Source organism: Leuresthes tenuis, unplaced genomic scaffold, assembly GCF_036924035.1.
Source record: "Leuresthes tenuis unplaced genomic scaffold, fLeuTen1.0.hap1 SCAF_24, whole genome shotgun sequence".
Classification (NCBI taxonomy): domain Eukaryota; kingdom Metazoa; phylum Chordata; class Actinopteri; order Atheriniformes; family Atherinopsidae; genus Leuresthes; species Leuresthes tenuis.
This window is the reverse complement of record NW_027325378.1, coordinates 11,345,072-11,360,598: the sequence shown is the minus strand read 5'-3', so window position 1 is coordinate 11,360,598 and position 15,527 is coordinate 11,345,072. Positions and strand designations below refer to the sequence as shown.

Here is a 15,527-nt window from a genome sequence, read left to right as displayed (position 1 = left end):
CAAAAAGTTTCACAGGTCACAAATTTTGACCAATTCTCATGAAAATTGGCACACAGTATCTTTGGACGAATCTGCACAAAGGATACGAAGCGGATTTTTCAATTTCGACTTTGTTCACCCAATACAACCAATCAAAGTTAACGGCGACAACGCCAAAAAGGACGTGAGGCCATATCTCAGCAACCGGTTGGTCTTTTGACATTAAACTTATGACACTGACTCATAACTCGATCCTTAACAGGCCTAAGAATTTTAGTGATCTTTGACCTATAGGTGGCGCTATATTTAGCAAATATGCATTTTTGCTCATAACTTTACACCTGTTTGTCCAAATATCACAAATGAGGTACCATTGGAGTCCCTGGATATAGCCGAGGTTAATCAATCTCATGACGTCATGCGCGCCATCTTGGATTGTCCGCCATTGTGAATTCCATCAAAATCCTTCAAAACGCATTACAGGTCACCCAGATTGTCTGATTTCTACGGGACTTGACATATAGAATCTTCAGACTGAGCCTCACATGAGCTTTCAAGTGGTATTTTTTAATTCGCTACCGTTTGCCCGTAGCAGCCAATCAAACTCAGCGATGACGCGCCAAACAGGACGTGAGGCCGTATCTCAGCAACCATTTAATCTTTTGACATCAAACTTATAACACAGACTCATGACCAAGTCTTTAAGAGGCCCAAGAAGTCTGGTGAACGTCCACCCAGTGGGGGCGCTATAAGTAGAAAAACTGCATTTTGCTCATAGCTTTGGAGCCGTTGTTTCAAATTGGACAAATGAGGTACCGTTGGAATCCCTGGATGAAGACGAGTTCATTTCAAACACCAAACTTGGTCTATGGACTCATGATGCCTTCCTGAGCAGCCGCAGGCTTACCTGCTATTCTGCTAGACCCCGTATCGCTGCTTGCAGCTATATTTATTATTGATCTACTTTCCGCTGCAATTGAAGTCTATGGCAGCCCCATTAACGCAATGGTAAAAAGTTGTGAAATTTGGCACATCTATTTAGGACAGTCCCATTAGCAAATTCAACAAATTTCGTGCCCAAATTCAAAACTCTCTAGCGCCACCAACGGGTCAAAGTTTGAAGCCCATTCAGCTAAATAACTTTTGACTCGTTGATCCAAATTTCAAAAACAACATATCGCTGGAATCCTTGGATCATGACAAGTCCAACGCACCCTATGACGTCATTTTCCGTCTAACTAGATTTTCCGCCATCTTGGATTTTGTTGAAAACCTTCAAAAAGTTTCACAGGTCACAAATTTTGACCAATTCTCATGAAAATTGGCACACAGTATCTTTGGACGAATCCGCACAAAGGATACGAAGCGGATTTTTCAATTTCGACTTTGTTCACCCATTACAACCAATCAAAGTTAACGGTGACAACGCCAAAAAAGACGTGAGGCCATATCTCAGCAACCGGTTGGTCTTTTGACATCAAACTCATAACACATATTCATAACTCGATCTTGAAGAGGCCCAAGAATTTTGGAGACCTTTGACCTATAGGTGGCGCTATATTTAGAAAAAATGCATTTTTGCTCATATCTTTGGACCCGTTTGTCCAAATTTCACATATGAGGTACCGTTGTATTCCGTGGATATAGCCGAGGTCAACGAATCCTATGACGTCATTCGCGCCATCTTGGATTGTCCGCCATTTTGAATTATGTCAAAAACCTTCAAAACGCATTACAGGTCACCCAGATTGTCTGATCTCCACGGGACTTGACATATAAAATCTTCAGACCATGCCCCACAAGAGCTATCATGTGAAATTTTTATATTCACTTCCGTTTGCCCGTAGCAGCTGATCAAACTCAGCAATGACGCGCCAAACAGGACGTGAGGCCATATCTCAGCAACCATTTGCTCTTTTGACATCAAACTTCTAACACAGACTCATGACCAAGTCTTTAAGAGGCCCAAGAAGTCTGTTGCACTTCCACCCAGTGGAGGCGCTATAAGTAGACATACTGCATTTTGCTCATAGCTTTGGAGCCGTCTGTTCAAATTGGACAAATGAGGTACCGTTGGAATCCCTGGATGAAGACGAGTTCATTTCAAACACCAAACTTGGTCTATGGACTCATGATGCCTTCCTGAGCAGCCGCAGGCTTACCTGCTATTGTGCTAGACCCCGCCATCGCTGCTTGCAGCTATATTTTATTTTATTTTTATGTGAAAGTGAAGTCAGCACAATGATTGTATTATAGGATGGATTTGCTACCCAATATAGTATGTGTTTCAGTTTGTAATCTATCTGAACAATGGGGTGAGCTGAATTATGAGTTAATACAATGTGAGCTTAATAAACCTTTTAAAAGGCTTAAAAATTTCCTGAAGCAACATCTGTAACATGGATGTTCTCTGACTCATTTATTCAGTTTCTGTACTCAGTTATATTATGAATTGATGTTCAAGAGTAATAGTGTTCAAAATCAAGTAAAGAAAAAATCCAGGCATTTTACTTGATCTCTTATTTTTACAATTTTACTGGTTCACACCTAAAAAATGTGCAGTTTAACCTTTCCCTTGATAAGGTCTTCAAAAAAAAAAAACTAAATAAAAAAAAAAAGTGACATAATAACAAAAAGATGCCTGCAAGATCTTATCAACATCTTGTAGCAGGCAGTTAAAGATCTAAACTCTCTTAGCAGGTACAATTTGATCAGTTCATTCCTCTCTTCAACCCAATCTCATAGCAAAACTGCATGAATATTGCACAAGGACTAAGTGACATGCAAAGCAGCATTGGCGCAGCTTCTTTACAGTCAGCAGATTATCATACGGGCAGAGGATGATTAAGAGCTGACACTCAGTGAAAGTATAACTAGAATAGAGTTATCCTGGGGCTAAATGAAGACATTTCTGTTTGCCTTTTACCAACATAAATGAAGCCAGGAGCTTGTCGGTGTGCATTTGGCTGCCATTTTCTTGAGAGCGCTAATGTTTCTCACAGGTTCCATCATATTGGGATGTTACAGTGGTGGATTTTAGTCCTCATGTGCCCCCCAAAAAACTGCAACAGGATCTGTCTGTAGCATCTGCAAGACTTTATCTCTCAAGTTAACCATTGTCCGTTAAAGGTGAATGACCATCCAGAGGAGTTCTTTTATGTTTAAGCTTTAATGGGGGAAAAAAAACATATTTCCATTTCTGAAGTTGAAATGAACCAAAACAAGCACACACACACAGGCCTGAAATCTTAAAGAACATAAATGTGAAAAAAGGACAAACTAAAGGTGCTGAAACAGCATCTTTTTTTTTTTTTTGGGTTCGGGTTAGGGTTAATAAATATTAAGTGTTTTTAAATGATTAATCTCAGTATTGGTGTCAACAGGCCTGGTGTAATAACTCACATTCCTCTGCCAGCTGATGCATAATTTTTAATTTTTTTTTTTTCTCGCTCAGCATATTCCCCTGATGGTTAGAAACTTGTTTTACCTGTGCTTAATTGCATAATTATCTACCAGTTTATCTTACTATATGTGTCATTACCGGAGATTTTTAAAAAAAATTTTTATTTTAGCTGTGCAGTTGTCCGTCTTGTGTCTTTGCATTATTATTACTTACTGTTAACCTCGAGAGGAGCTTGCAGGCTCGCTTGTTCTTAGTCGGTAGCGTTCATGATAAGGCAGGAATGGGGTGTGCAAGTTTCAGCCCTACTAGTTGACTGCTTCTGAGTCTACTTGCAGCTGACCTATTACAGATGACCAGTCCTGAGTCCTTTCTTCAAGGTCACTTTACTTTGCCCCAACGTACACAATAGGAGGCTCATAATTAATAAGGTGATTTGATTGGCTAGCATTTGCATTGCTGACTTGTTTGTGTAAAGGCTTAATCTCAGAATCGGGTGCAGACTAGAGCTTTAAAAACTAAGTCAGGATGGTTAAGGCATGGAGCTAGCAAATACATTTGGTCTGTTAGTGACCTCCAAGACTGCAGCAAAAGAAGAACGTAGTGCATGTTCATTACACTTCAGCTGTTCTTCGGTTTAATTAAGACTAAACAAAATATGAGGATAAACCAATTTTTTTAAAATTTTTAAATTTATTTTTTTAAGAAACGTGGTTATTAGAGGCACTAAAAATTAATCCAAACAAAATAATATAGACTATGAATGACTTTTTTTTTTTTTTTCTGTAAACCTTATAATGAAATGTGAATTGTCTTTTGATTTTTGTTACAATTATAAGCAGTCTTCTGTGACTTGTTCGGCGAGTCTGTCCCCCACTGGTCCGTTGTCCGGTTTTCTAAAATTAGAAACACAAGAAGGAACACACACAATACAGCATGTAAGATTCAAAATTCAAATCAAATCACATTGCGCATGAATATTTTGCTTTTTTGATGCAGCGATCGGCTCATACTTTAACGCAGCATGGTCCTGAAGTTCAACATTGAGGGTTTCAGGCAGCAGCAAACAGAAACCACCAGCAGCAACTGGGATGATGCCATAAATTAACATTGGAATGGCGTAATGGTAGACCTCCAGGAGCCTGATCAGTGGTGCGAGGATGCCTGCTATACGAGCACACATGGCGTTTATACCCACACCACTGTGTCTGCAAGAATGCATGGTCAAAACTGACATTATTTTGGTGACAAAAATTACAGCATTCTCTAAGAGTAACTGCCATATATTTATAATGTATTCATCACATGATATTAGAAACATATTTTGAAGTCACAATGAATAGTTTTCAGTATGTGATGTGCCACAAAGGCACATTCATCCTATTTTTCTTTTCATGAGGGCTGTAAAATAATATCATGCTTCTTCCACTAATTATATTTTAGTTACAGAATATTCCCTCAAACATAAAGTGTAATCATTGTGATTTGTAAGTGCAATATATAGAATTATTTATATAAAGAGCAGTGGAAATCTTCTATGAACACTGTATTTACTAGTGTTTTAAATGCAGTGTTTTCAACACCCAGAACTTATTTCCTCGCTCCGTTAGAGGGCAGTTTGTTCATTTCCTTCTGCCAGCACCTGCTAAAGCTTCCTCTTCTACTTCTGTTGGCTCCAGGAGAGACGAGACGCTGTGGGGACTTGCACCTCATTGAGCAGCACAAAGTAGTATTACAGGGAAGTCGGCTCAGCTTCAAAAGCCTGCCTCAGCTGTATTAAGCACTCGGGTCCAGTTGTAAAAAGAATGCTTATCTCTCACCATGATTGTTTGATAACCTTCATCAAGCGATGTTGTTTTTCAAAGCCGACCAGAAAGGGACTTTTTTTTTTTTTCGTTACCTGTTGTGTTTGTGTAACCAAAGCGACCAGCAAAAGTGCTTAGCAGCTTCGTCCAACCTTTTGGCTTCTTAAATGAAAGACTTGAGAATTCCATCTGCTCTAATGTGGAAATTCTCATTGGTTATTTTTCCCCACACATTCCCCCTGAGCTGGTCTCCCTGCACTGGCTTCCTGTTACTTTTGGTGAAAAAATGACTAGAGGCCCTTTACTGTCAAGCAGCTAAAATCAGAGATCTTGTTAAAATATGTGATAGAATAGAAAAATACTTTATTTACATTATAAAGTATGATAATATATAATACGTTTGTGATATGTTGTGTTTGTACCATTTTTAGTTGAATACATGATTAGAATTACACTGCTTCTTCAATTTCCTATTTTACTGTGTCCCAGCTTCATGAAACGGGATTGTAGTATGCAAGTACAAAATCAGATAATCATTAATAAAAAGATAAACAATACCTTAAAACTGTTGGATATAATTCTGCTGTATAAATGTAGGCTGTAGAAAAGGAGCCTGTGGCAGCAAATTTCCCCAGCACAGCTATGACTGTCACCACTATAGGAAGATCTGAAAGGTAAAGAATATACAGCATAAACATGAGATTGGCATGTATATTAAAGAACAATTGAGGGGGGGGGGGGGGGGGGGGGGGTCATTACACTGAAACTTTTTAAAAGATTTCTTAAAAACCAAATCATGCTCAGCCTGTTGAAGATACCTTTGGGAACAGCTAGGACAGCCAGACAAGAGGCGCCACCAAAGAACAGAAAACAACTTTCACATATTCTCCTCCCGAAGCGTTGACTTAGAGTTAAACCACCTATGTTGGCAGGGATTTCAACAACAGCAAAGACCAACTGGGTGAGGTAGATATTTAGGCCAAAACTGCCAATATTCAAGGTCAGTCCATAAAACAGAAGACTTGCTGCAAACCTAGAATCAAAGGTGGAGTTTAGTTTCTGATAAACAAGAACAAAAAAGGGATTATTACAACAGATCTTCAGACTGACGCTGTTCAAGAACATTGCATGAACAGTATATCGGTTCAAGAGGACACACCAGTTAAAGCCCATTATTAGAGTGCGTTTTCTCAAATACGGTATTCCGAAGATGTTCCACATGTTCCATCTCTCTGACGTGCTGTCCACTTTCACCTGAACAAGTCAAAAGGTAACTTGCAGAAAACACAGCATAATGATGTCTTATGAAGTCATTTCAATAAGAACTTATCCTATCATTATAGGGTGTTGAAATTAGATCAATCCAACCCGAGTTCAGCAGCTCAGGCCATATTACACAGAGTTGTTTATGTAAGAAAAACTGACCCAAAATGCAGAAGAAGTGTGTGGAAATTATTCAGTTACTCTGCTTCCACAGGAATTAGGAGGGGTAAATGGCTGCTAGGTGCCGCAGATGCACTTTATGATCATAGATGTATGAGCACCTATATGAAAAAACAAGTTTTTTTTTTTTTTTTTTTTTTTTTTTTTTTTTTTCAGTTTGCTGTTTTGGAGAATTTAGGAGGAAATATATCAGCAATGATATCTGCTGGCCAGCAGTAAGGGTTTTAATGCCACTTGTAAACTATTTGGAGTCCATCATTCTACAGGGAGAAAGATGATTCACAGTTGGATAATAATGAAGATGACTACCAGTCTTCCCAAGAGTGGACGTCCCAGCAAGTTCACGCCAAGGTCAGACCATGCAATGCTCAGAGAAACTGCAAAAAACCCATTAAATACATCTGACTGTACAGGCCTCAGGAAGCACAGCTTTGGTTCGCAAAGCTGAATGTGAATAAACTCCAAAACGTCTGGAACAATGGCCTTTGGACAGATGAGATCAAAGAGGAGATGATTATTGGTAATGCACAGCAGCATGTTTGGAGGAAACCAAACGCAGCATCTCAGGACAAACACCTCATACCAACTGTCTAGCACGGTGGTGGAGGGCTGATGATCTGGGCTTGTTCTGCAGCCAAAGGACCTGGAGAACTGGCAGTCATTGAGTCCACCATGAACTCCTCTGTATCTCTCTGAAGAACATTTTAGAGAATCTTTGGATGATATTCCTCCACAACAATATCCAAGATTGTCAACATCATACAATAAATTATTACTCCAAGTTATAGCTGCTGAATGTGGCATTACAAGTTATTGAGTTAAGGAGTTTAACTGAATTTTTCACACTGTGATTCTGCATTTTGGCTTGGTTTTTGTTAAACAAATAATGTCATGAAAATGGTATGAACTGTTGCTCATCTGATAGCTGTATTAACCTATCTTTAGGACCAGATAAAACCTTTTTTCTTAAAAAAATAATAAAAAAAAAACTTTGGACGATCACCTCATTAAGCAGATCTTCTGGTACTTTCTTTTTGTTTACTCGTGCTGCCCACTGGAGCTGTTTTCGTGCCTCTTCCATCCTGCCCTGCGTCATGAGCCAGCGAGCTGACTCTGGGAGAAACCTGTTGAAATACTCTGGCAATGTTTTGGCAAATAGCACATGGAAAACGCATTATTATACAGTACATTATGGTGAGCTGCTTACTGGTACATGGTCACCAGGACGATGACAAGAGGACTGAAAAGCACCAGCTGCAGAATCCTCCAGTCTTTAATCAAAAAGGCAATGCCAGACAATATCATCTGTCCAAAAGCATAGAAACATATGATGGATATCGTGCAAACAGCCGACTTCGAAGGATCGGTCCATTCCACTGCTGCAAGACAGAACAATATTGACTTTTTTTTTTTTTTACAGTTTGCAATGGTGTTTAGTTTTATAGTGGCCATGCTAATATTTCCCCCCCTTCTGAAACTGTTTTAAATCTGAATAAATACATAAAGTTGAACTGATAACCAAACAATCTGCATTACCACTGGTAAAAGAAATGACGAAACAAAGCACAAAACAATGTGACTATAATCACAAATAATGAAAAAGGTTGCATACTCATGACAGATGCGTTCATAACGTAGACCATACTGACACTCCCACTGAGAAATTTGAGAACCATGTAAACATAAATGTTTGGTGAGAAGGCAGGGGTCACACCAAAGAGTAGCTGGAGGAGAAGTGACAGCAGGATTGCAAATCGCCTGCCAAACCTGAAAAAAGGGCATAACGATATCAAATTCACCTAAATCTGTATAAGCATCACTGCATGTATATTTGATCCCAGTGAAATATTAAAAATCACTGAACATTTCTAGTATCCGATAATTTTACATTGCTTCTCAGGTGTTGCCTTCCCCAAAAATTCTTATTTTATGTCCATTAAATTGCATTCAAGGTTAAAGTCTTTAATAAATCACTGAGTGAGATTGACGACACATTTCAGCTCTTCTATAAAAGTGAATGAAAATAACGAAGGTTGGAATTCCCAGAAAACAGTAAGTTTGCAAAACCAGAGCCATCACTGAAATACTAGCTGTTAAATTTAATGTACTACCTGTCGGAAAGTGCCCCAAACACCAGCGATCCAACCAGGGCACCTGCCATGAAGAGGGACTGCGACACCTCATTCAAACCGCTGTGGTCACAAACCAAGTTAAACTGTACGGAAAAACAATGGGTAAAAAAAAATTAAAAAAGGAGGGACATAGACAGATTAAAGAACGGGCCGCAGGCTTTCAGACAAAAAGTAATTTACAAATACAGAAAACAAACAGGGATTCAGGATAGAAACCTGCAGCGTTCAGTAACACCAAAACCCCAAATCAGAAGAAGCTGTGATGTTTGAGAGGTTGCAGAGGTTTGAACAGAGGCAATTTAGGTCACCGGAAGATCTCCCATTTGTCAACAGATACATGTGAAAATCCCTGAAATATTCAAGAGCACTGTCCCTCATTGAAAGATTTGAATGAATGATCATATTTCTCCCTTAATGGTGCATAATATGATTAAACTATTAAAATAAAGGTGCAAGCTCACAAGACTCGGTGAGGGATCTCTGATGCTCCAGACTGAATCAAATTCCTTCCATCATAAAAAGCTGATTTAAGAAAAAGGGAAAGTGATTACTGTGGGACCTCTGTCAAGCATTACAATAGTGTTCTATTCACAAATACCACTTAAAACTCTACTGTGCTAAAAAGAAGCCTTATGTTAACCTTGCCCTGAGGAAATGTCATTTTATTTGGGATTAGAGGCATCAGACAGTGGAAACACGTGTTGTCAGACCTTTGGCCCTTGAATTGCCTTGTGTACAAATTGTACTCTACAAATAAACTTGCCTTGCCTTACCTCTGTGATGGCAGACAACAACCGTGCTTTTGTACACCTCGAGACGTGTTTGCAGGAAGAATGAGGCAAAACAACATGTAGAATACTTGATATGCTAAATACCAGAGGGTCTTTTAAGTCTTGTGAAAAGTTATGGTGACACTATGAATTGTTAAGAGCTACACTTTTTGAAGTGTAGGGACAGGTGTAGGGATTCTAGTGTCAGCAATGAAAAAAAAAGTTAAAGAAAATGAAGGAATGATAATATATAATAAATAAGTAATAAATGATCTTTTTCTTACATCCGTCACAATGTTGGCAATGCCTGGCTCAGTCTCATAGTTCCAGCCGTCTGTGCATCCTGTTGTATCATTAATGCCGTACTCTTCGATGGTTTCCAAATCCAGGTTCACAGGTGTGAACATTTTGCAGCTTTCAAACCTTCCATTCGCATCCACGGGAATGGTGAGATTCCTTTGTCTCTCTTCTGTCAGATTTGGTCCATGCTCCAAAATCCAGTCAGTGTTGCAGTGATGTGGGAAGCTCATGCCTACGAATACCAGGCTCATCACATCGAAAGTTGGAAAAATGACGACTATACATAATGAAAGAATAAGGCATTTCTGAAACAAACCAAACTCTCCAATTTCTTTCAGGATCTGTCCAAAGTTGTTCATTTTGATATGTGGCTTAACTTGCAGAGGCAATTCATAAAAGTAGTGAGAGAGAGACCACTATAACACTATAATACTCTGAGTAAGTGTAGCGTATTTACACCTACTCTATCAGTCGGTAATGTCATTCATTTATGAGCATTAAATTACTCCACGACACACCCAGACTGTGTAAATCATTGAACAACAAAGTGAAAAATGGTTTTAAGGTTAGATTTAGATAACGGCTAAGGCTCGAGTAGGGGGTGGGATGATGAGTTCATGGGCATGTGTCCTGTGGTGAAGTTGTGGGCGTTTTTTGACAGAGTCCCATTTGATTGATTGATTCCAGATCATACCTTTCCAGATCAGTCCAGCAAGCAGTTGCATACAATATGAATGCACGTATTTTACAATAAAAACCATACAAGGAAAAGAAGTGTCTCTATCCAAGCAAATTCAGAATGGATTTAAATTTCATAGGATGCAGGAAGTGTTAAGTGTGTAGCCACAGCTTGTCAAGGTGAGACTTTGTTTGCCTGTTTGCGACTTCTTCTGTTCAACGTTCTTGCAGTCTCTCCTCACAAGTTCTGGAGGAGAAAAAATAGCAGCGACAGTGACAATTTGAAATACCACCAAAGTGTCGAGTAAATAAAAGCCTTGACCTCCATGTGAGGAAATACGACGCGCACTATTCAATTAGAAGCCACTCCTGTGGTTGTGTCACTATCTGTAATACAAATAGATTTTTAGGGGGATTTACAGTAGAAAATCTACAGATTGGTGAAATGACAAAAAAAAAAGCCTGTTTAAGTGGTTTCAAAAAACAAAATAATATCTTGGAAAATCCCAAAGAGCACCATCGCATCCACCTGCCTGATGTGGGCTGTTCACCAAAACTCACAGAGCAAGCAAGGAGGGCGACACTGAGGAGACCAAAGATAACCCTGAAGGGGCTGGGAAGCTCCACAGAGGAGATAGGTGTATTTGTTTATAGAGCACTGTACACAGAGCTGGGCTTTGGGAGTGGGCCCTTACTTTGGTCTGAGTATCAGATGCGTTTTTATCAAGAGAAACAAAACCAAACACGGAGATTTCTGGATTTATTGCTGAAATAACACTGAAATTTCATACAAACAGATGGACTGCCATATATACAGGGGAAAGGAATAACATAATATCCATAAAGTAGAACTGTTTACAGCAAATTTACAGTACATACAAAACTTAAATGTGTGTGTGTATCCCAGTTATTAGTTTACAACTTTTAAGTGAGTGACAAAAAAAAAAGAAAAAATGAAAATGTGACACATGATTGCATCTAACAGCAATCAAAAAAATTATTGACACGTGCATCAGCTGAGAGGAAGCCACCTCATTAAACAAGCAATAAGTCAAAAATCACATTTTTGTGCTTTTTTCCAATTTGCTGTCCTGAGCGAAGAGTGTCCTTTCAGAAGTTTCATCTGCAGGTTTTCTGAAACGGCAAACAAGTAATTTATTGTGTCAATTTAATTTGATATCCATGAAATAATGTCTCTGCTGTGAAATGATTTGGAAACTCACTGAATTTCAGCATGGTCCTGAAGTTCGGCATTGCGAGTTTCAGGCAGCAGTACACAGAGACCCCCAGCAACAATGGGGATAGTACCATAGATCAGCATGGGAATGGTGTAATGATAGACATCCAGGAGCCGGATCAGAGGCGCCAGGATGCCCGCCACACGGGCACACATGGAGTTCAAACCTACACCATTCTGCCTGCCGGGACGGGAGGTGAAGTTAGCAGCAGTCCTACTTCATTGAATATGAGAAAATATGCCATCTTCTCCCAATACATCTGTATAAGCATATCCTAAAGGGTTAGCTTTAGGACACTAAAGTCTTACCTTAAAACTGTGGGGTATAATTCTGCAGTATAAACATACACTGTTGCAAAACTGGCAGTGGCAGCAAATTTACCCAGCACAGCTATGACCGTTATCACGACTGGAAGATCTGAAATATATATAAAATAATAACAAATACTTAGTCAAATAAACAAAAGTGGAGACTGCGTAAAAGCATTGAGAGAAAAATATACAGAATAAATATAAAGAAAAATAGGTAATGGATTCTAGCTTTTGGTCGACTTACCTTCCTAATCTCTCATTTTCCTAATATTTACATGAAATAAGATTTAACTTGGATCAAAAGAACATCTTCTAGTTAGATAACAAACAGTGAAAATAATAATAATAAAAAATCACCTCTTGGTACAGCTAGAATCCCAAGACAAGCTATGCCACCAAGCAGAAGCACCCCTCCTTGACAAAGTTTTCTTCCAAAGCGCTGCAGGAGAGGCAAAATGCCCAGACGTGCGGGAAATTCTACTATCCCAAAGATGAACTGCGTGAGATAAATGTCCAGACCAAAATTGCCAACATTGAGGCTCAGTCCATAGTACATCAGACTAGTTGCAAACCTGTAAAGTGTGAGATACATCTTCAGCAAAACCACAAAAACAATATGAAGTGAAATGAAATAAACACTCACCAGGCGCAGCTCATTATGAAAGCACGTTTTCTCAGGTATGGCAATCTGAAGATGTCCAGCATGGTCCCTTTTTTGGTTGTACCCTCGTCCTCAAGCTAAATCATTTAGGTGTGATTAGTAAGTGGGAAGGCTTTACTGTGTCTGATTTTGGTTTGAAGCGAGTGTGTGTGTGTGTGATGCAGCTCACTTTTTCTAGCAGGTCTTCTGGTACGTCTCTCTTGTTCACTTTAGCTGCTCTCCGGATTGCCTTTATGGCCTCCTCCTTCCTACCCTGAGTGATGAGCCAGCGAGCTGACTCCGGAAGAATCCTAGTTGACAGATAACCCTAAGATCACAAACTGTAATGCCCGCGTCATATTACTTTTTTGTGTTTCGATGATTTTGGTTATAAGCATCTAGTTTGGCCAGAGTGGCTGCTGACCAGTAGAAGATCCCCAGGACAAGGACAAGAGGGCTGAAGAGCACCAGCTGCAGGATCCTCCAATTCCGGATCAAATATGCAATTCCAGACAATATCATCAGCCCAAGTGGATAAAAAGCATGGCAGATAATGGTGCAGAGAGCAAACTTTGAGGAATCACTCCATTCTCCACCTTGAATGCAAAATGACAGACAAATTCATGCCTATTCAGTGCAAGAGTGAAGCGCGATCACTCGTGACACCAGCTGAAATTTCAGCTGCCAACGTGGTACCTACCTATGACGAATGCATTGGCAATGATGCCAGAAATTGAGATGCCACAAAAAAATTTGAGAACGATGTAAACATAGATATTGGGGGAGAAAGCACAACTCACACCAAACACCAGCAGCACAAGCAGTGAAAGCAGGACCACGAAGCGCCGGCCAAACCTGGGGGGAAAGAAAGGGCACAACACTGATCACCTTGAAATGCACACTTGAATTAAACCATGACTTTTCTCAGCTTTTTGTATATAACGCAGAGTCGTTTCTGTTCATTTTTCTTTCAAGGGTCAATGCACCGTCTTTTGAATGCAGAACTCACTCGGACCATTAAAGTCACAGTGCCAAAATGCAGTCGTAAGCAGCTGTTACAGGACAAGTACAGAACAGAGATGTAATTATAAAAAAACATGCACACTATTCTATGTACACTAAATCTACTTGTCAGCAATAAATCAGTCTGCAGTTTTACCACTTTACCAGGACAGTGCTCAGCTACACTGATTCGTACCTGTCGGCCATCTGCCCCAGCACAAACGCTCCGACCAAAAGCCCGGCCATGTAGATGGACTGCGATGCTTCAATCAAACTACTCCTTTCACACACCATAGTGAACTGTCAACAGGAAGGAGGACAAGCAGAGAAATACAGAGAAAAGATCAAATTTAACTAATTATGTGAGAACTGGAGGCAATTACAATTATCGGGTCAACCATAAACCATGCCAAAAGGGGACTTGTTTAGCAGATTTCATGTTATTATTTAAACTAAAATTGAATAATTTTCTGAGTTTCGTAAACACGGTATAACTCCCAGATTTCCTATTACCAATCCATGTGTGTGTTTGGACCGTATTTTTTCACGGGCTTTCTAAAAACTGGGTTTTTAGTTTCCAGTGGAAATCTCATCCATAAGAAGAATAAAAGTAAATAGATAATGAGTTATAGTGATATTGTCAAACTGGCTACTTTGCATTGGCCCTTCGATTACGGATGGTTCACTCACTAATAGTAGCCCACCATACTTGGGGGGGTAGGTAGAGGGAATCATAAAAAAGAAAAACAAATCTGTTCCTACTCTTGCACTTTGAGTTATAAAACACAGCTGTTACTGTGCTAGATTAAAAAAAGCTGACGTGTTACCATTACAGCTCCTTAGTGACTTAATCACATGCCTTTCAGTCGCCCGGTAGTGTAAAGTCAGCACTGAGTTAATGTCAGTCAGTCACTGAGTGACAAACATGAGAGCCAAAATCTGATGCTGCAGTGGGCCCCTAGTTGGCTGCATTAGGGGCAGAGGGAGCATTCCTATAAACACCACATAATGTATATGTTGGTTATTTTTTTCAAGGCATTTTTTAAAAACTGCTGAGAACAAACAAGTATCTCTTACCTCTGTCACGATGCTTGAGGCCCCTAAGGCCTCAAAATCTGATCCATTTATGCATCCTGAAGTGCTGTTTATTCCATACTTTTCAATGGTTTCCAGACTCAAATTAACAGGTGTAAACATTGTACAGCTTTCAAACCTTCCCTCGCTGTTCACTGGGATGGTGAGGTTTCTTTTTCTCTCATCTGTAAGGTTGGGTCCATGCTCCAAGATCCAGTCAGTGTTACATTGGTGTGGAAAATTCATGCCCGTAAACACCTGGCCGATCACATCGAAAGCTACAAATATGCTGGGGATGCATAATGCAGCCACCAAGCGCTTCTGAAACAAGCCAAACTCCCCGATCTCCTTGAGGATCTTCCCGAAGTTGCTCATATTCCCCACTGAATGTCCTCAAAGTGTAACATGGAACAGACAGTTTCTGGTTTGAGCAAAGCTCAGTAAACTAACTGTCAGTGTCAGCATGAGTCTCATCCTCCAAGTTAATGTTTAAACCTATAATCTCTGTCCTTTATCTCAAAATACAAACAGACAACATGGGTATAATGTCAGACATAACCCATCAGGTGTCATTCATTGTATAAACATGACAATAGGCTTTTGGAATCAGATTAAATCAAAGGAAAACAGTTTTACTTGAGCCGTAGATTTGACAACACAATGATCCTAAGGATTTTCTCTTACTGCCCCGCAAACGGAAACAATATCCTGTAGTGAAATTACACAGTAGATTGGATATTTTCTTCTTCTTTTTA

At 39.6% G+C, this 15,527-nt stretch overlaps 2 protein-coding genes across 2 annotated transcripts; both read right to left on the bottom strand.

Moving 5' to 3' along the window:
* Positions 1–4,211: 4,211 nt before the first annotated feature.
* LOC140285021 (solute carrier family 22 member 13-like) lies at positions 4,212–10,188 on the bottom strand. The gene is made up of 10 exons (XM_072379076.1): positions 9,814–10,188; positions 8,739–8,842; positions 8,240–8,394; positions 7,835–8,006; positions 7,631–7,751; positions 6,344–6,438; positions 6,003–6,217; positions 5,743–5,851; positions 4,393–4,587; positions 4,212–4,275 (listed from the first exon to the last, which is right to left on the bottom strand). Exons 1-10 carry the CDS (start codon positions 10,186–10,188, stop codon positions 4,212–4,214), a joined length of 1,605 nt encoding a protein of 534 aa, XP_072235177.1.
* Positions 10,189–11,251: 1,063 nt separating this feature from the next.
* On the bottom strand, positions 11,252–15,241 carry LOC140284784 (solute carrier family 22 member 13-like). The gene is made up of 10 exons (XM_072378777.1): positions 14,776–15,241; positions 13,895–13,998; positions 13,397–13,551; positions 13,121–13,292; positions 12,887–13,007; positions 12,700–12,794; positions 12,414–12,628; positions 12,054–12,162; positions 11,731–11,925; positions 11,252–11,641 (listed from the first exon to the last, which is right to left on the bottom strand). The coding sequence occupies exons 1-10, from the start codon at positions 15,145–15,147 to the stop codon at positions 11,566–11,568; spliced, it is 1,614 nt and encodes a 537-aa protein (XP_072234878.1). The 5' UTR covers positions 15,148–15,241; the 3' UTR covers positions 11,252–11,565.
* Between the last annotated feature and the right edge of the window lie 286 nt (positions 15,242–15,527).